General features: G+C 44.9%; 1 protein-coding gene and 1 pseudogene across 1 annotated transcript; both read right to left on the bottom strand.

The window, feature by feature from the left end:
• Positions 1 to 2,543: 2,543 nt before the first annotated feature.
• Sod2 (superoxide dismutase 2) lies at positions 2,544 to 9,920 on the bottom strand. Its single transcript, XM_070010797.1, has 5 exons — positions 9,813 to 9,920; positions 9,378 to 9,580; positions 6,229 to 6,345; positions 4,921 to 5,100; positions 2,544 to 3,721 (listed from the first exon to the last, which is right to left on the bottom strand). Exons 1-5 carry the CDS (start codon positions 9,833 to 9,835, stop codon positions 3,576 to 3,578), a joined length of 669 nt encoding a protein of 222 aa, XP_069866898.1. The 5' UTR covers positions 9,836 to 9,920; the 3' UTR covers positions 2,544 to 3,575.
• Positions 9,921 to 17,765: 7,845 nt separating this feature from the next.
• LOC138819164 (M-phase phosphoprotein 6 pseudogene) lies at positions 17,766 to 26,649 on the bottom strand (annotated as a pseudogene).
• Positions 26,650 to 26,765: the final 116 nt, after the last annotated feature.

Below are 26,765 nucleotides of genomic sequence, written 5' to 3'. Positions count from 1 at the left end.
CTAAAAAAAAAAGAAACTAAAAAGAAAACCGGAAGTGGTGCTCTGCCTCAAGTGGTAGAGCGCTGGCCTTGAGCTGAAGAGCTGAGGGATAGCTCCCAAGCCCAGAGTTCAAGCCCCGCCACTGGACCAAAATAAATAGAGAAAGAAAGAAAGAAAAAGAAAGAGAGAGAAAGAAAAGAGAAAGAGTGAGAACAAGACAAAGAAAGAAAGAAATTAGGAGGGAGGGAAAGAGTGAGAAAAAAAAGAAAACAGAGAGAACATGAGAAAGAGAAAGAAACTAAGAAAGAAAGCAGGTAGGAAGGAAGGAAGGAAGGAAGGAAGGAAGGAAGGAAGGAAGGAAGGAAGGAAGGAAGGAAGGAAGGAAGGAAGGAAGGAAGGAAGGAAGGAAAGAAGAAAGGAAAGAAAGGAAAGAAGGAAGGAAAGAAGGAAGGAAGGAGAGAGACAGGAGGGAGGGAGGAGGAAATGAGGGAACAAAGGAACGAAGGAAGGAAAGAAATGAATGATAAAAGACAGGATAGAAAAAAAGAAAGAAGAAAGAAATACACACACAGAAAGGAAGAAAAGAAGGAAGAGAGAGAGAGAAAGAGAGAGAGAAGGAAGAGACAGACATGGAGGCAGGGAGGGATGTATGGAAGGACACATTGATGGAGGAAGGGATTAAAGAAAGAAAGGAAGGAACAGAAAAGACAAAAAAAGAAAAATAAGGAAAAGAAAAAGACAGGGTAACTAAAATGCCAGCTTAGCTGGGCATCAGTGGCTCCCACCTGTAATCCTAGCTACTCAGCAGCCTGAGATCTGAGGATTGTAGTTCAAAGCAAAGCCAGGCAGGAAACTACCTGAGATTCTTATCTCCAATAATCCACTCAGAAAACCAAATCTGCCACTCTGGCTCAAGTGGTAAAGTGCTGGCTTTGAGCTGAAGAGCTGTGGGACAGTGCCTGGGCCTTGAAATAAAGCTCCTAGATTGGAAAAGAGAAAGAAAGAAAGAGAGAAAGAAAACAGGAAGAAAGGAAGGAAAGAAAGAAGAAATAGAAAGGGAGGGAGGGAGGTAAGGAGAGAAAGGAGACAGAAAGGGAGGGAGGGAGGGAAGGAGGAGGGAATGAAGGAAGAAAGAAATGAAGGAAAGAAAGATGGAAGGATCAGGAAAACACAGGATAGAAAGAAAAGAAAGAAGATAGAAATAAAGACACAGAAAGAAAGAAGCAAAGAAAGCAAGAAAGAAGAAAGAAAAAGGGAGGGAAGGAGGAGGGAATGAAGGAATAAAGGAATGAAGGATTGAGAGATGGAAGAATAGGCAAAAGACAGGATAGAAAAAAGAAAGAAGAAAGAGAGACACAGAAAGAAAGAAAGAAAGAAAGAAAGAAAGAAAGAAAGAAAGAAAGAAAGAAAGAAAGAAAGAAAGAAAGAAAGAAAAGAAAGAAAGAAAGAAAGAAAGAAAGAGAAAGAAAGACATGGACGCAGGGAGGGAGGGATGGAGGGAGTGATGGAGGAAGGGAGGAAAGAATGAAGGAAAGAAGAAAGGAAGGAAGGAAAAGAACAGAATGGGTCAGGGTTACTAAAATGGGGACTTAGCTGGGCCCAGGTGGCTCACACCTGTAATCCTAGCTACTCAGGAGCCTGAGTTCTGAGGATTGCAGTTCAAAGCCAGCCCAGGCTGGAAACTCCAAGAGATTCTCATCTCCAATAATCCACTCAGAAAACCGGAAGTGGCACTCTGCCTCAAGTGGTAGAGCACTGGCCTCGAGCTGAAGAGCTGAGGGATAGCTCCCAAGCCCAGAGTTCAAGCCCCAGGACCGACAAAAAAATAACAAAACAAAACAAAACAAGAACATTGCCGGCATTAGTAGAGCAGTTACAGGACCGAGGAGTGGCAGGGAAGAGGCCCAGAAGCCATTTTTTTCTCTTCCCCAGAGAATCTAGCAAATTTAGTCATCTTTTCCTCCGTTCTGAATATTTGGTTTTACTTTAGCCAATACGTTAACATAGTAGCAACACTCTTCACCCCAGCATACACAGATGTCTCCTATTTGGGCAGTGGGAAGATCTAGGGCCCTTTGGTTTGGGGCCAGAAAGGAGGTATAAAGGTTTAATAAGGTAAGTGCACAGAGCTGTCACTACCATCCTAAAGTAACTTTTAGAAATAAATGAGAGGGCTGGGAAGGTGGCTCAGTGGTAGAGCGCTTGCCTTGCATGCTAGAGGCCCTGGGTTCAATTCCTCAGCACCACATAAGCAAATAAAAGAAAAAAGCCAGAAGTGGTGCTCTGGCTCAAGTGGTAGAGAGCTAGCCTTGAGCTAAAGAACTGAGGGACAGTGCCCAAGCCCAGAGTTCAGGCCCCACGACCGGACCCCCCCCCCAAAAAAAATGAAATAAATGAGATTTTTAGAACTATAAAATAAGTCAGGAAATATCCAATTGATAGAATATTATTCAGCTCTTAAAGGTAATTGAGATGATGAGACATGAGGAAATGCTGAGCCACACAGTGGAGTCCCTGCTACACAGTGGTAGTACACATGTAAAAACGACACAGGCACATCTTAATTGCTGAATCACTTACTGGGGGAAGAATGTTCCCTTTATTGAAAAACAACATAAAGATGGTGTAGAGGCTATACACAAAACAACAAAAAAAAAATCACAAAGTACAGAATAAGTGAAAATGTCTTTGAAAGCAAACACTTCTCAAGGAGACACACTACTGGACCCCATCCCAAGATCAATTTGCCTCTACCAGATGCCACCTCATCCAGCCCAGGGCCCAGCTCTCATGAGAGGTACACTGAGAAGACTGAACGAAGGGAAAGCACTTAAGTGTGCCCAAATCTGCCCACTCTGAACACTTCTATTTCGCATATCCTTCTATGTTTGAGAGCAAGCTTCCTATTAAAGCTTTTTGTATTTCTGCTTACAGAAAAATCCAGTCACACAATTATCTCCTCTCAATTAGCACTCAGGTTCTGAAGGATTGGTTTGTTCTGTGGTACTGGGGATAGAACCCATGGCCTTGCACATGTCAGGCAAGAGCTCTACAACTAAGTGACCTCCCCAGCCCGTTACATTTTTTTTAAGTGGCAAAATTGTGTTACCATGGGTACACATGACCATAAATGAAGGCCATGGTGACGTCCAGCCCTAGCAGGACCAGGGATCTCTAGTAAAAAGGACAATTCTTAAAAGAGAGGGGAAATGCTCCATTTTCTACATCACTGCTAAACAACTTAGGCAAAAGACTGGACTTTGTAAAACTGCAACACAATAATAGGAATAGGAAGGCTTCTTTACAGGCTTCAAAATACAAGGGTGGAAAAGGTTTGATGGTTTTATGATGACACCTATAACCTCCTCTCAATAATGGCTCTCAAGAAAGTGTTCAGTCAAGACTAAATTACAGAGCTTTTACATTCTCAAAGAGTGGAGTAATAATGCAATTTTAAAATATGAAATTATGTATAACATTAATCAAAATGTGGATAAGCAACATTAACAAATACTATAATATTTATTAGTGTATTTCATACTCTACTACAAAAATAGTCATAAAGAACTTGACACATTCAATACAATGATCGTGTTTTACTTTTTGCAAGCCATGTATCTCTGAGCTACATTCTCCCAGTTGATTACATTCCAGATGGCCTTCAGGTAGTCAGGTCTGACGTTTTTATACTGCAGGTAGTAAGCATGTTCCCACACATCAATTCCCAACAGTGGAATAAGGCCTGTCAGATAGAAAGGGAAAAGAGCAAAACATGAATTTGTCTCTCTCAACTTTTATTACTCTACACACAAAGTTACCCTTTACAAAAGAATTTGTTTCTTACATAATTGGAAATCTGCTTAAGAATGGAAATTCGGACTAGGAAGGTGGCTCAGCGGTAGAGTGCTTGCCTACCATACATGAGGTCTTGGGTTTGAATCCTCCATACCACATACGCAGAAAAAGCTGGAAGTGGTGCTGTGGCTCAAGTGGTAGAGTGCTAACCTTAAGATGAAGAGCTGAGAGACAGCACCCAGGCCCAGTTCAGGCCCCATGACAGGAAAAAAAAAAAAGAAAGGAAATTCTTTTGTGCCAGTATTGAGGCTTGAACTCAAGACCTACACCCATTTGGCTTTTTCCCTCAAGACTGGTGCTCTACCACTTAATCCACACTTCCATTTCTGACTTGTTGCTGGCTAGTTATAGATAAGAGGCTCTCAGGTTCATCTGCCTGGGCTGGCTTTGAACCTTGAACCTCTAATCTCAGCCTCCTGAGTATCTAAGACTTAATTAAGCATGAGCTATCAGTACCTGGCTTCAGCGACATTTTTTTTAAAGTTTCAAATTCAATTAGGATCATGGGAATTTGCTGATCCTAGGCTAACATTTCAAAATCAAATAGCTTCATATACCAAAGAAACGCAGGAAGGCAGGAGTCTGGGGACCTGAGTTCTGATCCCAGCTTAACATAAATGTTCAGCAGAATAGAGAGAAAATCACAGGTTCCAAAGTCAGTCTCAATTTATAGATTCTTCCTCTTTATCTTGCTATTTATCTACTATAGGCTTTAGGGTTTTTGGTTGGCTGGTATTTTTATTGTTTGGGGATTTTTTGCTTATTCTGGGGTTTGAACTCAGGGTATCATGCTTCATTTGGTTTACTTGTTTGGCTGGCGAGACACCACTTGAGTCATGCCCCTAAGCCCAGCTTTCTGGATCCTGTTGTAGAAACAAAGTCTTGTGGGATTTTCTGCCAAGGCTCACCTTAAGCAGAACCCTTCAGATCGGAGCCTCTACTGGCATAAGCCACACGCACGCTCCCAGCAAGCTTTAGTTTTTTAAGCACATGGTTGTTTGAATGGACACTAATTCTCTATAGAACAAACAAGGGTGAATGATCTACAAAATTATACATGCTTATTTTATAAAATATTGAGGAAACCTGTCGTTCCTTGCAGTGGATCCTGATTTGAACACGCAGCAATCTGGAGCTGTCCCCGCTCCTTATTGAAGCCAAGCCAACCCCACCCTGAGCCTTGGACACCAACAGACACCGCCGTCAGCTTCTCCTTAAACTTCTCAAAAGAGCCAAAGTCACGCTTGATGGCTTCTAACAGCTCCCCTATTGAAAAAAAAAAAAAAAAAAAAAAATATATATATATATATATATATATATATATATATACACACACACCAGATATAAACAATTATAAAATATTATATACATCAGGAAGCATCATCATCAATGGTATTCACCAGGCACTATGATGAAAATGATCTATACAACTTATGGGTAAGGGATGGGAGGGGAAAAATTGGGAGAGCGAGGAAAGGGCTGACATCGTCCAAAAAGAAATGTACTCTTTACCTGACTTACGTAACTATAACTCCTCTGTACATCACCTTTAAAATAAAAAAATTTTAGGGGGGTGGACGGGGGTGGGGGTGGGAGTGGGAAGGGGAAACAAAGGAGGAGGCAACAATGCTTGATAAGAAATGTACTCATTATCTTGCCCATGTAATTGTAACTCCTCTATATGGTATTTTCACAATAAAAAAATTTTAAAGATAGAATCAAATTGAAGTTAAAAACCTGTATTTTCATCCTTCACTTTACATTTTGTTTTAATAAAAGGCACATTTACATAGCTTTTGCATAGACAAAATATATCCAATTCAACAATATGTATGTTTCAACAAAGAGTGGCTGAACTTGAGTTCAGCCCAAACTTCATCTTTAGCTGAAAATTCCCTTCAGGATTCATTCTTTTTTTGGTTGGTTGTGGGGCTTGAACTCTGGGCTTGGGCGCTGTCCCTGCGCTCTTCAGCCCAAGGCGAGCGCTCTACCACTTAAGCCACAGCACCACTTCCGGTTTTCTAGTGGTTTTATTGGAGATAAGAGTCTCATGGACTTTCCTGCCCAGGATGGCTTTGAATCGAGATCCTCAAAACTCAGCCTCCTGAGTAGCTAGGATTATAGGCGTGAGCCACTGGCGCTTGACTCAGGATTCATTCTTTTACTATGCAAGTATGCACACTGAGCATATTTTGTAAATCAAACTATAAATAACTATATGTAAACTGGAAAAAAAAAAAAAGGAAAGAAAAGAAAATCAGCTATTTCCTGAGAGTATAACTCAATAGCAAATACATGCTTGGCATGCATGAGACCTTGGGCTCAGGGACCAACAAGAAAAAGAAAATCCTACTGTGCACAAAAACAGACTTGGTGGCATAAGCATATACCAACCTTTAGGTTCTCCACCACCATTAGGGCTGAGGTTTGTCCAGAAAATGCTGTGATTGATATGGCCCCCACCATTGAACTTCAGGGCAGGCTGAAGAGCTACCTGGGCCGTCACATCTCCTGAAATGTAAAAGGCACACATATTTTTTTTTAAATTCTTGTTCTTATGGCAGGCACCACTGGCTTATGCCTGTAATCCTAACTGCTTAAGAGGCTGAAATCTGAGGACTGGGGTTTGAAGCCAGTCCAAGCAGGAAAATCCATGAGACTCTTATCTCTGATTAACCACCAAAAAGCTGCAAGCGGAGCTGTGGCTCAAAGTGCAGAGCAATAGCCTTGAGCAAAAGAACTCAGGGACAGTGCCTAGACCCTGAGTTTACAGGGGGGCGGGGGAGGGTGCGAGAAACACCTCTGAAATTCAACATTTTCTTTGGTTTCAGTTCAAGTTTTATTTCCTCAAATACAATAAAGTTAAAGTTAAGGCTGAGTGTGATGAGGCACACCTGTAATTTCAGCTACTCAGAGGCTTAGGCAAGATGGGGCAGGAAAGTCCACAAGGCCAGCCAAAGCAACCTGAGACTCTGTCTCAAAGAGAAAACCTCTTTTTATTTAAAAAAAAAAAAAAAGAAGAAGAAGAAGAGGGGCTGGGAAGGTGGCTCAATGGTAGAAGGCTTGACTTGCATGCATGTGGCCCTGGGTTTGATTCCTCAGCGCCATATAAGCAGAAAAAAAAAAAAAAAAAGCCAGAAGTTGAAAACAATGGAGGGGGTAACAATGCTCAATGGGAAGTGTACTCCTTACCTTGCTCATGTGACTGTAACCCTCTGTATAGTATCTTTACAATAAAAAATAAAATAAAATAAAATAAAAAAAGCCAGAAGTGGCACTGTGGCTCAAATGGTAGAGTGCTAGCCTTGAGCTGAAGAACTGAGGGACAGCGCGCGTAGGCCCAGATTTCAGGCCCCATGACTGACCCCAAAAAAAGAGCTAGTGATATAGCTCAGGAGTAGAACACTTTTCCAGCTCAATGAAGCTCTGGGTTGGATTCCCTAAAAAGATTCCTCCCAAAAAAGGAAAAAAGTTAACAACTTCTAACTAAAAGTTGACTAAATTATGTTAGTAAAGTACGTGTGATGGAATCATGATGCTATTTTGCTTGTACATTTCTTTTTCCCACAAGTTTTAAATAGGAAATTTTAACCTTTGACTAATTTCAAAAATATAATTTTGAAATAAAAGGTGGCTCTACAGGTACTCGTACAAATAAGCAATGGAGTATTATTATAATAAAATGTAAGGATTTTGTTCCATTGGCTCTCATTAAATAAAGTGTTTCTCAGGCCACAAGAACTGAGATTAAGATGTTTTCACTTTTTTTCAGCAGAGCCACGCCCCCAGTTGAGCTTTTCCAGTACTGAGCAGAGTTCCCAGGTGTCAGATGTTGTCTTGCAGGAAATACTTTCACAACTAGATATTCCCCAGCATCACCATGACCACATCCTTCAAACATTTGTTTACTGAATGAGAGCCTTTTCCCGTATCAAGATTCATCTGATTCTTGCAAGTAAATGTTCCAGAATGTGGTAACTTCCTCTTCTACTTGCTTAGCCATTTACCTAGATACAATCCTGCTGAAATACCACATGCTTCCACTAGATGTCCCTAGTCACTGTCTAAGAAAACCTCTAAATTTCACGTGCCTGAAATTCAGTAAACAAACCTTTAAAAAAACAAAAAGTCCTACTATGTGGCTTACGAAGCAATACAGACTCAAGCACGGCTATCAATTATTTTCTTGTGCACACTGCTAACGGATTAAAAGGACAATATACAATTTTGCATAGACATTAAAACATCTAATTCCCTTATACATCTCCCTTCTGAGGTACAAACATAAGTCCACATACTACTAGTTGTGAGCTCTTAAAAAAAAAAAAAAAGTTAGGGCTGGGAAGGTAGCTCAGTGGTAGAGTGCTTGCCTTGCATGCCTGAGGCCCTGGGTTCGATTCTTCAGTACCACATAAGCAAAAAAAGCCAGAAGTGGCACTATGGCTCAAGTGGTAGAGTGCTAGCCTTGAGCTGAAGAGCTGAGGGGCAGTGCCCAGGCCCAGAGTTCAGGCCCCACGACTGCAAAAAAAAAAAAAGCTGGGAGCCGGTGACTCACGCCTGTAATCCTAGCTATTCAGGAGGCTGCGATCTGAGGATCACGGTTCAAAGCCAGCCTCGGCAGGAAAGTTCGTGAGACTCTTATCTCCAATAAACCACTAGAAAACAGGAAGTGGTTCTGTGGCTCAAGCGGTAGAGCGCTTGCCTTGAGCTGAAGAGCACAAGGACAGCGCCCAAGCCCAGAGTTCAAGCCCCACGACCGACAAAAAAAAAAAAGTGAGCTCTATATTATATTGTAATTGAATTACCAATATCTGTTTTCCTACAAAATGGTACTTTTCCTTGTGAACTTTGACCCCTAAGTTAAATCAAGAAGTGTGTCAAGTCTAAAGGGGCCAGACGTGTTCCACAACTCGCTAAAAGATTATCACAATGCTAACTCCTGCCTCTCTACCTCTCCCACACAGAGTAAATCCCCTTGCAAGGGGCAGCTCAGAGCAAACAGTGGGCATCTCCAAGTTCGAGGCTGGGATCCCAACTATTCCCAGGACTGTGGGAAACGCCCAGCACTCCCCTTCCCTCTCACTGTCCCAGTGACCATTGCCTGCAATGCACCAGATTGGGGGGGAGGGGGAGAGCACCTGCCTCTCCCACTTGCTGCCCAGGCACCAAGGCACTGAGTTGCTTACAGCCACAACTCAGCCCACTTCGGACGCCACCCAAGGGCACTTGTGTGACCCAGGCCGCCAGTGGACAGGCCTCTAAGCGCTCCCGCTAGTGGCTGGCAAACCTACCTTGAGGCCGGGCAGTCCCAAGAGCACATTACATAACAAGGCTGGATTTGAAACGCACACAGGCAACACTGAGCTTGTGTCGTGCACGGTCCTACAGCTCACCAACGCTCCCGAGGGGTCACAGGAGGCTCGACTCCGCTGTTCTCTGAGATACTAAGGGGCTGTCCACCCGTCCACGCAAGGCTCACGGGCGGCCTTGGGTGCCTGGAAACCCGCGGGGTGTGCGGCGCTGCGGGTGGACCCGGCACCTACCCTTGGCCAGCGCCTCCTGGTACTTCTCCTCGGTGGCGTTCAGGTTGTTCACGTAGGCCAAGTGGTGCTTGCTGTGGTGCAGCTGCATGATCTGGGCGTTGATGTGCGGCTCCAGGGCGCCATAGTCGTACGGCAGGTCCGGGAGGCTGTGCTTCTGCCGGGAGCCCAGAGCGCCCAGGGCCGGGCCCAGGCTCCGGCCCGCGCTGGGAGACAGAGGCGGCGGCGGGTCACCCGCCGCTCGGGAGCGCTCCGCGTCCGCGCACGCGCGCGCCGGGCGCAGTCCCCTCGGCGTCCCCTGCGGCCCACGGCGCCCGCGGCCCGCCCCCGCCGGCCCTCGCCCGGGACCGGGACCGGAACCGCGCGCCCGCCAACGCCGCCGCCACGCGTCCCTCACCCCAGGGTCTGGGCCGAGGCCCGCCGCCGCCCGCCGCTCACCTGCTCGCCACCCGGTACCACATAGCGCCGCTTCCGCCCCGCGGCCTCCCAGGGACACTGACCACCGTCCGCTCCGAGGCGCGCTTCTTAACCGCGGCGTCCGCGCCGCGCGCCAGGACCGCGCCGCCCCGCCCCGCCCCCTTCCCGCCGCGCCCAACGCGTGGGGGGGACCGCGGGGAAGTCGGGGCGTGTGCTGCCCGCCGCGGCCCCCACGCTGCCAGCCCGGACGACACCGGAAAGGGAACCGCAAGCTTGGCCGCGGTCGCGGCATCTCGGTGCCAACTTGTGGCGGCGCTCAGGCACGTTTCCCAAAAGAAGGTCGGACCCTCCCCCGCTCGGAGTTGGTTCGGTCCGCAGACCCCGCCCCAGCCCCGCCCCCTGGCCTGGCCCCGCCCCTCCTCCGGCCCCGCCCCGGCCCCGGCCCCGCCCGCCGGCCTCCACAAGAAGCCGGGGTCGGTCGGCCGCGCTTCCCGCGCTCTCCTGCGGCCAGGGCGCCTCCCAGTCCTTTACTGGAAAAGTCCGCATGGCCTCAGCTCGCCCTCCGACCCCCCGGACCGTGCTTGGGGCCGGTGGGACCTAGCTGCTCGTCAGGACCGCCCGGCGAGGTGTAGGGCCAGGCCGAGCGTGGAGCCCTCTTGTCCCTGGTGACCTTGCTCTGCCAGCGAGCTGGCTCCGGGCCCGCCCGCCGCCCGCCGCCCGCCCCGCCGGCTGCCACCGAGAAGTCGGGCTGCGCTGCAGAACCGGCCTCCAACTGTCTTTAATTTGCCCTTGGGATTCGTGGCGTCGACTCCGGGTGACAATGAACTCTCCCGAAGAGCGTACAGCTCGCACACAGTTGATCAGTCGAACAGGATGGAACGCCAGGCTCACACTTTCCTGGTCAGCGGCGTGTCTGGTTCACAGGGACTTCTTTGAACCAGCTCGGGAGCATATAACGGAAATTACTTCCTGTGCTGTCTTACAGTCCAATGAACTGTGAGTGGCCAATGGTTTCTAGACCACTTGAAAAACAATCCTGAATTGTGTGGCTTCTCCCTAAAAGCCTTGTCCTGCCAGTGACATGATCTGGGTCTTTATTGGATAGACCAATATCAAAGGAAGCATAGAGCAGATGCTGGAGAGTTTCTAGTGCCCCCACCCACCCTTGGCTTTCCACCCAGGGCTGACTTAGACGTCGGGTAATTGGAATGGAAGGTCAAATTTGGAAGAAAAAGACTCGTTTACAGACATCAGGAGAATGGAGTCCGGGTATGTGTTGGAGTGAAGAAGAAAATTCAAAATGAGCAGTGTACTGCCCTAGCATGAATAAGGCCTAGGTTCAATTCCCAGCACTGTTTAAAAATAAAACAGAGAAGTTCAGGTTGAAACTTGTTTAATGGCTATCCTCAAAGGGTTAATACATCAGTTCCAGGTAGTTGAAATACATGTAGCTGAGATCAAGCACTCCATTAAAAAACAAAACAAACAAACAAACAAAAAAAAAACAGTTTGAAGGATGAAACAACAGGACAAGAGAACAAAATGGAACCGTGACGTAAAATGAACCTAAACGATGTTATTGCCAAGCCTGTGAATCAACTAAAAGCTGAGACTACACACACACACACACACACACACACACACACACACACACACACACACACACACACACGCACGCACTTTACATTTATGTCTGTGCTCTTTGATCTAAACCATTCTCTCCCAGAAAAAAAAAAAATCTGTGACAAAAGGCAAATTACCCCTCAGACAGGCAATGCCAACTTCTTTTCTGGAAGATACCAGCCCAAAATCTTGGTACAGACAACCCACTTGTTTTGCTTCTCTCAGGTGGTAAAGTAATAACATCCCCAGAGACAAAGACAGAAGTAAGAGTCAATCAGGCCATATGTGTTACTTGGAACTCTTATTCATCCATATCTTTCTCAGGCCCAGCCTCTGGTTCTCCCAATGTCTGTATACCTGAGGGTGGCTGAAGGCAGACTGAAGTGGTCTTCTCATGGCTGTCACGTAATATACCTTTCTCCGTGCTTCACCTTATCTTTTCTTTTTTTTTCTTTTGTCATTGGTGGGGCCTGAACTGTAGGCCTGGGCACTGTTCCTCAGCTCTTCAGCTCAAGGTTAACACTCTACCACTTGAGCCACAGCACCACTTCCAGCTTTTTCTGCTTATGTGGTGCTGAGGAATCTCTACCACTGAGCCACCTTCCCAGCCCCCACCTTATCTTTTTATTTGGCATAAGGGGGCAAGTGGCTGCGTGATATCCAAGAAACTCCTCCTAGAGTTCAGGCCTGGTGTCTAAAAACCTCATTTCAATAAGAGACAGACTGGTCAGAGTGGTTTAATGTACTTCTTGTTTCTACAGATGATTCTTTGAGATTTAATGTGACCCCTAGTAAATGCCCTCTAGAACAAGTAACACATATTGGAGTAGAGAATATCTCTCGTATCATAACTACCAAAAGCAGCATCCTGCCAGAATACTGCCTCAATTCTAGGAGCATCCAGCATTGATAGGTAGTTGGGGTATGGGAGCATCCAGCATTGATAGGTAGTTGGGGTATGGGAACTAAAGATATTTGTCGTATTGAGGTCTTTTCTATTAACGCTTAATAAACATGTTTTGTTTTCTTGTTGTTAGGTGGGATGGAAAGGAGTACTACATTCAAGTGGCCCAAAGAAAAACACTTGACTAGTTTTGTTCCAAATTCCTTCAGCCACCTCCAGGTGCCCTCTGCAATATCAAGGCACCATGACTGCTCATCTCCCGTACATAAATGTCCTATGGTTCCACAGCCATGCTGAGGTCCACCATGGTCTAGATGTTGATTGGAGGAGGCAACCAGTGGTGGATTGAGATGAAAGCATTTTGAGCTGGCTATTAATTATTCTCCTATTCCAGTAACTGAAGTCCAGCCAGTCTTAAACATAGGAGAGTCTATTGTGTGTAGCATATGTGAAACAAGAAGTTACAGCAGGGATGGCAGTCCTGGGAAGCCATCAGGAATGCCTGCTTCTCTGACTTAGAGTAACCTCATGATCCATTATAGCTTATCCAGGCAGTGGGGAGGAAAAGAGATTCTTCTAAAGATCCTTTGTAGTAGATTTACTAAGTCAATTCTACTCAGTGCTCATGGGCCCAAACTTAGGTACAAGTTTCTAGTTAACCATAAGAGAGGCCAGAGAATATTTGATTTAGCTCTGCACATTTTTGGTCTGAAAACAATGAATTCTGTTAACTAAAGAGAAAATGAGTGAATTGAGAAATACCAGTTTTGTGACATATTCTGAACAGCAATATTTCCACCTGCTTGGGCATAAGCACTGGTCATTAAAAGAATGATATTAGCTACATTTCTTATTTTTCTTTTTCTTTGTATCACAAAACTTTGGCAGGAACCTAAAAGAGAACATCTGATATCCAGCATTGATCAAAATCTCGGAAGTCCATTCCCACTGCCACAATTCCTAATATTAAGAGTCCCACAATATTTTTTAAAAAAAAAAAACCTGTATTATAAATTCCTAAAGGACAAGATCCTTAAAATCAAAATCCTGAAAGATTACTATCCAGAAAGTTGAAGTCCTAAAAGATGCAATTTGAAAAACCTCCATTTCTATGGAGGGGGGAGTGTTAAGCTTATATAAAAAGAGTAAAGTCTGGGCTGGGAAAGTGGCTCAATGGTAGAGCGCTTGCCTTTCATGCATGAGGCCCTGGGTTCAATTCCTCAGCACCACATAAGCAGAAAAAAGAAGCCAGAAGTGGTGCTGTGGCTCAAGTGGTAGAGCTCTAGCCTTGAGCTAAAGAGCTGAGGGACAGCACCCAAGCCCAGAGTTCAGGCCCCATGACCGACCCCCCCCCAAAAAAAATAAAAGAGTAAAGACAAATTTAAGGGGAAGTAATTGGCTACAACATGTGACAAAAAAATTCAGTTTTTTCCATCTGTCTATATGGATATTCCTCACAGCTGGTGAAATATAGAAGCTTTTAATGATTTAAAGGTGACTTGAAGCAAGAGCCACCCCGGGGACGAAAGGCAAATTCTGGGCCCTTAACCCATTACCCATTAAAAGCAAGCTTTCAGCAACTTTGTCATAAGATACAAGATTGGGTAAACAAGGCTAGAATTTACAGATTATAAGCCCCTATGACTAGATCAAACAAAATCTAGTAAGTTTCAAGATGGCTGACTAAATGACACACAAAGATGAGGGGGAACTATAGTGAATAAAAGGATCTAAATAAGCTAGCCTTACTTGCTCTCAGTTAACTTGGCAATCACTAATTTTGGAGGTCACACAATAGGGCAATACATTATTCGTTTCCTACTGGCTAGCATGTCTGACATGCAGATTATGGTACTGGTTGCCCAGGTTAATTTGCAGAAACTTGTCCACTTTTGCTATGAATACTGACTCTAGGGCTTACAGTTATCTGATGGATAAAACAGGATAAAAGACTCCATATTATATCTGTCACTGAATCAGACTTTACTCAGCTCTGTATGTAGACATGTTGAGCATTTAAGGAAATTTTTGTCCATTATACAGGATTAACTTGGCCTGTTGTCTATCGGAACAGAAATTTGTTTTTCCTACCCCACCCTTCTGCTTTCCCAGCAACTCAGGCACCTAAAGTCCCTCAACTAGAACATTTATGCAAGATGCTGATATTAGCAAGAGGAGAAACTCAAAGTTCCCGAGTTAAATCATCACTGCCAGTTAGCTTAAAAAACACATACACACACAAAAAGAAGACTGCTTGCCCCTATTTTGCAACCATGCTCATGACTAATGGACAAATTACCAAACTTTGCCACCCCATCCTGTAGCCTGATCCCCTCTCAATCACTGCTGTTTCCCTTCAGCCTAAGCGGAAGTCATCCAGCTCCAACTGAAATCCCAATATAGGAGCTTTGCTTGTCTTAATACATGGCTTGTTCTCATGCAGTTTCCTTGCCATAAAATCCTACTGTCGATATTACATTTGCTTGAAGAAGCCAGCAAATAACTCACTGACAGGAAAATAATGGTGTATATGACTGGACAAGACACACCCAACTTGGCATCTCACTCACCAGTACCATTTCTGTGGTCTAGGTAAGAGTGAATATGGACTGGAACTCACACTCTGAAAGATTGAATTTAACCCTGCCTTGTTTGTAGGCAGTTCAAGTTTTGAAACTTCCCCCCTCCTCCTGCCCCTATAACTTCCCAACTTTTTGCTGTCTCCTCAATTTCTGATTGGCATTGTTTCGTATCTTGCATGGAACATGGGCCATTACTTTTTGGACCTGAAGCTTGCTATTACCCCCCTGTTCTGACCATGGACCATTTGTCCCTTGTAATACATTTGTCTCTCAAACCTCAGTGAAGCCCTAGATTCTTTTTTTTTTTTTTAGCCCTAGATTCTTAAGAGTTTCCTTTGACTGCCAATCTGACTCTTCCCACCCTAGTTTATAGTATAATTACACTGGCAGTGAACTGTGGAAACCAGAACAAAATGGAGGTTTTAGAAAGGTTTTTCTGGGCTGGGAAGGTGGCTCAGGGATAGAGTGCTTGCCTTGCATACATGAGGCCCTGGGTTTGATTCCTTAGCACCACATATGCAGAAAAAGCTGGACGTGGCATTATGGCTTAAGTGGTAGAGTGCTAGCCTTGAGCTGAAGAGCTTTAGGATAGTGCCCAGGCCCAGCATTCAGGTCCCAGGATTGGCAAAAAAAAAAAAAAAAAAAAAAAGTGGCTCAGTGGTAGAGTGCATTCATGAGACCCTGGGTTCAATTCCTCAGTACCACATAAACAGAAAAAGCCGGAAGTGGCGCTGTGGCTCAAGTGGTAGAGCACTGGCCTTAAGCTGAAGAGCTCAGGTTCAAGCCCCACGACCGACAAAAAAAAAAAAAATTACTAATGGGACTATGGAAGCATTGAGTATTCCCTTGAGCCAAATAAAGGAGGTTGGCGTTTGTTATTGAGGCAGGGTCTTACTGCTTCAAATTTCACAATCTTCCTGAGTGACAGGATTATAGTTGTGTGCCACCATTCATGGTTAGTTTTTACAGACAAAAAATTGAAGAAGGGGGGCTGGGAAGGTGGCTCAGTGGTAGAGTGCTTGCCTCACAAGCATGAGGCCCTGGGTTCGATTCTTCAGTACCACATAAGCAGAAAAAGCTGGAAGTGGTGCTGTGGCTCAAGTAGTACAGAGCTAACCTTGAGCTGACGAGCTTAGGGACAGCGCCTAGGCCCAGAGTTCAGGCCCCACAACCAACCAAAAAAAAAAAAAAATTGAAGAAGGCAAAAATGTAAAGTGGACTGGTGTTTCAAAGCTATTGTTCTTGGAAAAGAGATCTTCTCAGCTCTTCATTAACTGCCTAGCATAAAGAGCCTCTGCCACTATCTGTAGCTTTTATTTTGTCTCCTTGTTCAAAAGGCAGTAACTCCACAATAAAAGATTTACATGGTAGTGAAGAGGAAGAAATTTCAAAGAAAAAATTTAAAAACAATGACAACTCACTAGTGAAATGGAGGAGGTGATTTATAAGCAGCTGAATGAATCAAAAGGATTCAAATAACTGAGCTCAAAGAAAATTCAAAGAAACAGATGGATGAAATAAAGAAGAAGCAATGCAGGATATGAATGAGGAATTCAATTGACATGGAAATCCTAAAAAATCAAATTGTAGTCTTAGGAGATCTCAATAGGTCAAATTGAAAAGAAGAAAAACTCCATTAAAAGTTTGATGAATAACCAGCTTTACAATGTCAGTGTGGGGGGGGGGGAGGGGGGTATAATTGGGTGGGGGGAGGGGGGTAAAATTGGGTGGGGGGAGGGGGGAGGCGGGGAAGGGAAGTGAAGGGTAAACAAAGGAGGAGGCTGCAATGCTTGGTAAGAAATGTATGCATTATCCTGCCCATGTAATTGTAGCCCCCCTGTACAGTATGTTCTCAAATAAAATAAAATACAATTAAAAAAAAAAAAAAAGATTCAGAAACAAAAAAAAAAAAAGAAATGTACTCATTATCTTGTCCATCTAATTGTAACCCCTCTATACAGTATTTTCACAATAAAAATTAATAAAAAAAAATAAAAAAATGGAGGAAAAAAAAGTTTGATGAATAGAAAACAGGATGTCAGATAAATGAAAGGTATTAGAGCAATCATTTAGATACTGAAAAATCACTAATAGATGGATTTACAAGACTGTAGGATACAATCTCAATACTAAACCTATAAATCATGGGAGGGAGGCGGGGAAAAGGGGAAGGGGGAAGAGGAAGAAAGGGGGAGAGGAAAGGGAAGGGAAGAAGGGAAAGGAGGAAGAGAAGAGACACAGACTGAAGGCATAGATAACCTACTGAAGAAAATAATAGCAGAAAACTTCCCCAACCTTGGAAAGAGAGGGTCATTGAAGTAGAGGTTTATAGAACACAAAACAGAAAAGATCAAAGAAGAAACACCCCTATATTGTAGTTAAAAGACCAAATACAAAGATCAATGAATATTGAAAGCTTCACTTTGTAAAGATATAGCTTGGTGGTAGAGAGCCAACCTCACAAGTATGAGGCCTTTAGTTTAAACCCCAATACCACCAAAAGAAAGGAAAGGAGGGAGGGAATGGAAGAAGGGAAGGGAGGGTAAGGAGGGAGAGGAAGGACAGAACAAAAAGAAAGATGGAGACCAGGATTTCACCAAGAGAACGGGGACACAAATAGGCTAAGGTAAACATCTAAGGAAGCCTAATAAAAGCAGAAAAGAGCAATGGATAAAAACAAGTTATCACATTCCTGTAGGGAAAAAAAGGGCTGCTTTTTTCCCCACTCACCATAAAGGGTCATGGCTAATACCCCCATGATAAAGGATAAGTTAGCAAGAGAAATGCATAACAAATTGTTTATTTTTGGTTCTAGGAGTAGAGTTCAGTTCTTCACACATGCTAAGGATGGAGCTAGACTGCATCTCAGTTCTCATTATAAATTTATTGAAGTACATAAGTATAGGAATCTTAAAAATACAAATTCCAAGGGAGTCCCATCTGGTTGGCACCTAAATGGTCTTTGTAGGAGAAAGGTAAGTGGAGTCTATAGGCAAAAGTCAAGCATGAGTTCTTGATGTGAATCAACTCAGAACACACAGTGACCTCTCTGGGTCTGGTGTATGCTATAAATCTTTCTCTGTGACATGTTAAGTCCTTCTTGGCTAGGGAAAGAAGACTGAAGATAACTGTGCTCTTCTTTGGTGGCGTGGTCTTTGTGCCTGAAAGGAAACATCATGGAACGCCTGTCCCTGTGCTTTGGAAGAGAAAGAGGATCAAAGAAAGATCAGAGATTCTTTGGTTATGAGAATGTTTTTCTAGTTCAGAATATCAAAGTGCCACACATTGGAGTCCCCTCCCCCCTCTCTCTGACCCTTCCTTCCTTCTTTTTTTGGTGGTACTGAGATTAGAACTGAACTCATGCTTATAGGGCAGGTACTCTACCACTTGAGCCACTACACCAGCCTGTTTTTGCACTTGTTATTTTTGGCTAGGGTATCACTTTATATCCAGGCTACGACTGCAGCTTTCTATCTGTGCTTCCCAAAGTCACAGGGATGACAGGCACAAGGCACTGTGCCTAGTCATTAAGCTTCTTCACTAATGTGACATTGGTTGAAATGGAGTCTTGTGAACTTTTCTGTTGAGATAAGACATTGACATTCCATCCCCAGATCTTCGCCTCCAAGTAGTTAGGATTGTAGGACTGTAGGTTTCCTAACAAGTACTTGCAGAAGGCATCTGCATGGACAATATTAAAACAATAATCCACCCAAAGTCCAGTAGTCTTCTGTCAGAAGTTTAGATTTGTGCTGGGCACTGGTGGCTCATGCCTGTTATCCTATTTACTCAGGAGGCTGAGATCTGAGGATTGCAGTTCAAAGCCAACCTGGACAGGAAAGTCTGTGAGACTCTTATTTCCAATTAACCACCAGAAGATCAGAAGTGGTGCTGTGGTTCAAGTGGTAGTGCACTCACCTTGAGCTGAAGGGCTCAGGGACAGTGTGTAGTTTAGATATGCAATCTTCAGTGGTAAAATTAGCAATTTGTCAATAAGCATGTAACTTTTTTTCCAAAATTATATATTTCTTTACAAATAAAATTACAATATAAACTATAGAAAATGCCAAGGTTGAGTTCTAAAATATTCTGCTTCTGAAGGATACCTTGGGCTCTACTTTAAAGCATTCAGCTTAATCGCAGGGCTTTAAGAACATCTTTGCTTTTCTTGGTTTTATGTTTCCATTTTCATCTTCTTCATAATTGGCATGATCCCACTTCTTGGTATTTTTTTCCAACTGTGTCCACCAAGGTTTCATATCTTCTGGTCATTTCTTCATCGGCCACATCAAGCTGTTTCATCTTCCTCTTCTGCTTTGTTCTTAGCATTCATCTGATGCATTAATTTCTCAACTTCAGGATTAAATCCTCTGAATGACCTTCTTCCATAGAGAAGATCTTCACATGACAAGAAACTCTGCTATTCGAATATGAAACCCTCTCTTTAAGCTCTGGCAAATCCAAATACGAGTGTTCTTCACTAATGATCTTTTCTTCCTCTTCTAGTTGTTTCTTGGTTTCTGAATCCAATCCCCTTCACATGAACTTCATGTGAAGCAGGTTCTTGGACAATTTGGTCTTGTGTTTGGACACCATGCTGGCTCTAGATCCAACTACAAACCCCCAGCAAACATATGATTTTTTAATGTACTGTATTGTGAGATTATGGGTTTTCATTTCTTAATTTTCATTTTTAAAAATTACAAGGTTGGCTGGGAAGGTGGCTTAGTGGTAGAGTGCTTGCCTAGCATGCATGAAGCCCTGGGTTCGATTCTTCAGTACCACATAAACAGAAAAAGCCAGAAGTGGCAATGTGGCTCAAAGTGATAAGAGTGCTAGCCTTGAGCAAAAGCTCAGGGACAGTGCCCAGGACCTGAGTTCAAGACCCAGGACTGACAAAAAAAATTAAACTAAAAAATAAAAATTACAAGGTATTTCACCAAGGTGTTCCATCTGACAAGGTTTTACCTATGGTTTATCAGGTTAAACAGACTTAACAAGCATTAGTATATTGAAATACAATTCTCTGCTACCCCCTTTTTTTCCCTTTAGCTCAGGGTGAGTGCTCTACCACTTGAGCCACAGTGTTACTTCTGGTTTTCTGGTGGTTAATTGGAGCTAAGAGTCTCATGGACTTTCCTGCCCAGGCTGGCTTTGAGCTGGAATCCTCAGATCTCAGCCTCCTGAGTAGTTAGAATTATATGTGTGAGCCACAGGCACCAGCCTTGATTTTTTTTTTTTTTTTTTGGTTGGTTGTAGAGCTTGAATTCAGGGCATGGATGCTATCCTTGAGCTTTTTCAATCAAGGATAGCACTCTACCACTTTGAGCCACAGAACTACTTACAGTTTTTAGTTGTTAGTTGGAGGTAGGGTCTCACAGACTTTCCTGCCTGGGCTGGCTTTGAACCACAATCCTGAGATCTCATTCTCCTGAGTAGCTAGGATTGCAGGCATGAGCTACTGGCCCCCAGCTACCCTTGAATTTTTTATGTAGCTGAGTCTGCTTCTTATAAAAGTTTGGTTTTCTGGAAGCAAATAGTGGTTTTCAAATGTTTGCATTATCATACTGCTAATAATGTGGGCTTTGCGTGTCATAATATAATATAAAAACCACAGCAATAGAGCATACTGCCATCGGACCTTTAAAAGATGTGGCCCAGTATGCTGGCCTGTTGCCATGTTCTTCAGCTTATACATTATGTAACTGCTGCTCTTTTCTGACTGTGTAAGTTAGAATATGCTTGGCTATGTGTACAAGGAAACATGATAGACAGTGGTTTTAAATGAGGAATTTTCCATTTTACTTAATAAAAAGTCCAACAACTAGCAATCACTGGTATGCCTGGAAACTCACGCAGTGAAGTCAGCTGTGGTCCAGGGACTTTCCAACCTTGAGTCAGCATTCTCGGCAGGGTTTTCCAATATCATGTAATCCTAGGGTTCAATGGCTCTTGTGGCCAAGAATCACAGCCTTCCTAAGTCTACTAAGAGACAATAAGGCAGGACTGGCAGGGCATAGCAGCACACACCTAAAATCCTAGCACTCAGAAAGTAGGCAGTAGGGTTGTGAGTTTGCGGCCAGACTGTATACTTCTCATCTATCAGAAAGGGAAGTCTTCCTCAGCATCCTAGAGAGGCTTCTTGTGGTCCCAGGCAGAGCTGTTCACCTGAGCAACAGAATAGCAACACTATTTGGTAAAGATGATACTCACCCTAACTTTAGGTTTTAATCCTCTTCCTTTCCTTCTCACTTTCCTTTCTCTTCTCTCCTTCTCTCTTTCTGTCTGTCTCTCTCTCTTTCTCGTAGTGGGGCTTGGTTTAAACTCAGGACCTTAAGCTCCTGCTTGGATTTCTTGCTCAAGGTTGGTGCTCTACTCCTTGAACCTTACCCTTAAGGGTTATTATCAGGGCCATAGCCATAATGTTAGAAATAGGGAGAGCAGCATCAGTGGTCACATGAAGAGGAACATAGGGGGTGATGCTGGCACCTGGTAGGCTGGGCTAACAAAGGCAATTGAAAAAAAGAAGTACTTTCAAACTCATAAAAAAAGATTTCTGCTGGGAAGGTGGCTCAGTGGTAGAGCGCTTGCCTTGCATGCTCGAGGCCCTGGGTTCGATTCCTCAGCCCCACATAAGAAAAAAGAAAAAAGCCGGAAGTGGCACTGTGGCTCAAGTGGTAGAGTGCTAGCCTTGAGCTGAAGAGCTGAGGGACAGTGTCCAGGCCCAGAGTTCAGGCCCCACGACTGGACCCAAAAAAAAAAAAAAAAAAAGATTTCTTTTGGGCTGGGAAGGTGGCTCCGTGGTAGAGTGCTTGCCTTGTGTGCATTAAGGCCTTGGGTTCAATTCCTCAGCACCACATAAGCAGAAAAAACTGGAAGTGGTGCTGTGGCTCAAGTGGTAGAGTGCTAGCCTTGAGCAGAAGAGCTAAGGGACAGTGCCCAGGCCCAGAGTTCAGGCCCCACAATCCCCCCCAAAAATACTTTTTGACATAAAAAACTCATTTTGTCTGCCTCAAATCCCAATATTATGCTTGACAAGAAACATGTTTTAGCTAGGTATGGTGGCCGTACCTGTAATCTTTTTTTTTTTTTGGCGGGGGGGGGGGGGGGGTCCGGTCCTGGGGCCTGATCTCTGAGCCTGGACGCTGTCCCTCAGCTCTGCTCAAGGCTAGTACTCTACCACTTGAGCCACCGCGCCACTTCTGGCTTTTTTCTTTTTGCTTATGTGGTGCTGAGGAATCGAACCCAGGGCCTCAGGCATGCAAGGCAAGTGCTCAATCACTGACCCACCTTCCCAGCCCCCGCACCTGTAATCTTTTTTAGCAGTTTTTTTTTTTTTTTTCCCTGCCCGTCATGGGGCCTGAACTCTGGGCCTGGATACTGTCCCTCAGCTCTTCAGCTCCAGGCAAGTGCTCTACCACTTGAGCCACAGTGCCACTTCCGGCTTTTTTTTGTATATGTGGTGCTGAGGAATCGAACTCAGGGCTTCATGCATGCAAGGCAAGCACTCTACCACTGAGCCACCTTCCCAGCCCCATTTTTTTTAAGCAGGTTTTTTTTTTTTTTTGCACCTGTAATCAGGAGGCTGAGTTTGAATCTAGCCTGGGTAACACAGCAAACTTGTGAAGGGAGAAGAGGGAGGGGAGGAAGAGAAAGGGAAGTAAGGAGGGAGGGAGGAGAGTTGGCTCATACTAGTGGGTAATTCACCCCCTTGTCTGAAGATAGTAGGACCCCAAATCAAGGCGCTGTCAGCCAGAACATGGCTCCCAGCAGGGCACTGCAGTCCCCCCCCCCCCCGGCTCAGGTGGGAGGAGCGGCAAGGCCCGGCTGCTCTCACCCCACCTTCAGAACTGAGAGGTTTGTTGCTTAGGTCACTCAGTCCATGGTACTTCGTTGAGGCAGCTAGATGAGCCAAATGCTTCCTATTCATATCTTACGGATTCTTAAATCAATGTAGAAAGAATTTAAGTTATAGGACAAATATTAGAAAGAGACCAATTTATTTTACATAAGTGTAACTTAACAGTGGGTGAAAGTTATGACAGGAATTCCATTACACTTGATACCTTATTTGAAATGATATGTTGAAGCTGACTGGATATTGATTCTAAGATACTGCAGTAGGCTTCACCCACTATTCAATCCATATTTATTGCTTATAGACTTACAAAGTTTTTCTGTAATACTTTTGTTAGTATTGGTAGGTTTGATTAGGACACTTTCCCCTGTATTTTCTGGAAGTTAGAGGTTATTCTATTAAGCTTGAAGCTTTGGCTCAGATGACCGACCACCAGATGGCTCCACTACAAGATGTGCTCTCTTCACAATGACAAAAAAAGCCCCAAACATAAAAGATCGAAGTCCATTTTGGTGCTTGTTTGATGAATTCTGATATGCACACCTGGGTAACCAGGATACAGTGTATCCATTTCTCCCCCAAAGTTCTCTTATTTTCCTTTGTCCCTTCCTCTCCTAGCCAACTTCTACTCTGAAATCTACCCCGAGGATGTTTTATCTTTTCTCCTAAATCCTGTTGGTGTGCCCAACCAAAATATTACTGTGTTCAAGCACAAAAATCACTCATCTCCCCTAAGAGTAGAAACAGTTAATTCTCCAAAAATTCCTGAACATTTTTAGCAGGAAATGTAATTTAGGAAGCTAAGATGTGGATACTGGGTACTCATTTCTACTAGGGGATCAAAACTCCTGCTTTATCTGGAAAAGTTCTAACCTGAAAGTCCAGTATCCCTGGAAAACCCCTCGGTTTCTGGCAAGCAGGGACAGCTGTTCACCGTCACTTCTAAGGCCTTCAGTACACAGAACTTGGACATTAAAAAAAGTTTTATTTTTCAAACAGCATATTTTAACTGTACAAAATGAGTTTCATTATGATTGGTTGTGTGTGTGTTGGCACTAGTCTTGAACTCAAGGCTTTGCACTTTTGTGTGTCTTTTCACTCAAAGCTGATGCTCTAGCACTTGAACCTTACCTCCACGTCTGGCTTCTTATGGACTTTTCCCAGTCTAGTTTTGAATCCTGAATACCTGCCTGAGTAGCTAGGATTACAGATGATGTAAGCCACCAACACCTGGTTTGTCTATTTGTTTTTGCTGGTCCTGGGGCTTGTACTCAGGGCCTGGGCACTAGAGCCACAGCGCCACTTCTGGCTTTTTCAAAGTAGTTTATTGGAGATTATTTCATGGGTTTTCCTGGCTTCGAACTGCAATCCTCAAAATTCAGCCTCCTGAGTAGCTAGGATTAAAGGTGTATGCCACTGGCAACAAGCAACATGTCATTTTCATAGATGCATATAATATGCTTTGATCATACTCTTTCGTTATCCTCTCTTGCCCCTTATCCAGGCCTTTTAGGACACTTAATCTTTAAAATCATGTGTCCATGGCAAAGCACTTGTCTAGCATATAAATGGACCCAGATTCAATCCTCAGCACTTAAAAAAATATTTACAAATTATAATTATAAACCAAGCCATCTGTGGCTCCCACCCATAACTAAGTACTCAGACCTTCAAGATCAGTCTGAGTCCAGCCCAGGCAAAAAAAAGTTTGCTAGAGAGCCTGACAGAAACAATAGTAGTGCAGCTCAAGTGGCAGGCTTTAGTAAACACAAGGGCCAGAGTTCAAACCCCAGCATATTGCTTTTTTTTAAAAAAAGTCATATGTGGGCTGGGAATGTGGCTCAGTGCTACAGTGCTTGCCTAGCATGCATTAAGTCCCAGGTTCGATTCCTCAGTACCACATAAACTGAAAAAGTTGGAAGTGGCACTGTGGCTCAAGTGGTAAAGTGTTGGCCTTGAGCAAAAGAAGCTCAGGGACAATGCCCAGGCCCTCAGTTCAAGCCCCAGGACAGGCAAAAGAAAAAAATCACATGTCCAAATTAATATTTTGAATTTAATTTTTTTATTTTTTTCCTGTTGAACTTCCTTGGTCTTTTATGTATCTAATTTTTTCTTCTTTGTTGACAAGTCTTTATACAAAATAACATTAAAATACTTGTGCTACAATGTAAACATAGCAATAATATTACTATATCACTGGTTTAAACACTTGAATTGAAACCAATTTGACTTAAGTTGATATGTTTCAACTTGCTTTCCACTCTGGGGCTTGTTTCTTTTTCAGTAAATAAAACCTTAAATTTAGGCAAGTCTTGCCTTCATTCTCTCTCTCCCTTCTCTTGGGAGCCAACTATATTAAATCTCTACATCCTTCTCCCAGTGAACGTGTTATCTACTTCAGCACCGTGCTTTATTCACTTAATCAAGGACTCTTTCCAAAGCAATACATAATTATTTTCTTCATTGGGTGTCTATATCTAAAAAGCTGGCAGGGCGCCGGTGGTTCACACCTATTATCCTAGCTACTCAGGAGGCTGAGATTTGAGGATCATGGTTCAAAGCCTGCCTGGGCAGGAAAGTCCTATCTCCAGTCTTATCTCCAGTTAACCACCAGAAAACTGGAATTGGCACTGTGGCTCAAGTGGTAGAGCACTCGCCTTGAGCTGCAGAACTGAGGAACAGTGCCCAGGCCCAGAGTTCAAGCCCCACGACGGACAAAGGAAAAAAAACAAACTTTTTACACTTTTGGGGTTATTTCCACACTTTTGTTGTGACAGCACTTCAAGGAGTAACCTTGTCTTACATACACTCCATTTGTGGCGGTGCATCTTCGGTACAAGGCGAAGCTTAAAGGAGAAATCGCAAGGTATCGTTCTGTGACACCACAGGGATTCAACAGCCTTCCATTCCGAGAGGGCAACGTAATTTCAGTGTGCATTTCCACGGTAGGCGGGGCCCAGCATCCTTTCCTTTTCTGTTTGGCCGGTTGTGGGGTTTGAACTCTGGGCCTGGGCGCTGTCCCTGCGCTCTTCAGCTCAAGGCGAGCGCTCTACCCCTTGAGCCACAGCACCACTTCCGGGTTTCTGGTGGTTTGTTGGAGATGAGAGTCTCACGAACTTTCCTGCCCGGGCTGGCTTTGAACCGCGATCCTCTGATCTCAGCCTCCTGAGTAGCTAGGATGACAGTGAGCCACGGGCGCCCGGCCAAACATCCTTTCTTCATTACGGACCCGCGCTTTCTCCTTCTGAGACTTCTTCCCATCCTCCCCTTCGGCACCTTTCCTCTCCGACCTCTCCGGTGAGCCCGTTACACACTCACTTTGCACCGCGATTCCTCACCTCGAATCCCAGTCCGGTCGGTCGCCGCCCTCCAGTTCCGGAGCCGCCGGGTAGGAAGGACCACCGCCCAGAGCGCTCCGGCCCGGCCCGGCCCCGCGCGGGACGACGACGCGCGGGCGGACAGTTCGATTGACAGAACCGACTAAACCCTCGCCATGGCGAGCTGCGGCGACGCAGCGCCCCCCCTCCCCCCCAGAGGGGCGAGCCCGCCTAAGCTTCGCCCGCAGAGACGTCCGCGACGCCGGGCCGCGGCCCGAGCCGCTGCGGCGGGGAGGCCCGGCCCCGCCCGGGGACGCGCGCGCGGCTCCCGCCCGGCGGTGACACGCAGCGGCGTCTCCACGTGCGGAGCCTCGCGAGGTGAGGCCCAGCCCGGCTCCCAGGCAGCTGACGCGCGGAAGCATCACGCACGGGTGTGCGCCGCGCAGACGCGGCCCAATCATGCTTCGCTTTGCCTAGATCCCTCCGCCCAGGCCGCGCCGCAGCCGCAGGTGGCTCCGACGAGCGCGCGGACGGGCGGCTGCCGCCCCATGATGCCTCGCGCCGACCTCCGACCTCAGTGGCCCGCCCCTCGCTCCGGCCGCCTCCCTCCCCACCCGCTCCGAGCTTGCTGAGCCCCGGCGGCGGCGGCGGCGGCGGCGGCGGCGGCGGCGGGGCGCGCGCCAGGCTCCC

Source organism: Dipodomys merriami, unplaced genomic scaffold (assembly GCF_024711535.1).
Source record: "Dipodomys merriami isolate MVZ:Mamm:240054 unplaced genomic scaffold, mDipMer1.0.p SCAF_8, whole genome shotgun sequence".
NCBI classification, from domain to species: domain Eukaryota; kingdom Metazoa; phylum Chordata; class Mammalia; order Rodentia; family Heteromyidae; genus Dipodomys; species Dipodomys merriami.
Note: the sequence above shows the minus strand (reverse complement) of the source record. Positions and strands in the feature narration are given on the sequence as shown.

Excerpts from the sequence above, each read along its gene's own strand:
- Sod2 (XM_070010797.1), bottom strand. The coding sequence starts at position 9,835 with ATGTGGTACCGGGTGGCGAGCAG. Across the intron at positions 9,581-9,812 it reads TGGTACCGGGTGGCGAGCAG|CGCGGGCCGGAGCCTGGGCC; the intron begins GTGAGCGGCGGG and ends TCTGTCTCCCAG. Across the intron at positions 3,722-4,920 it reads TCCACTGCAAGGAACGACAG|GCCTTATTCCACTGTTGGGA; the intron begins GTTTCCTCAATA and ends TCTATCTGACAG.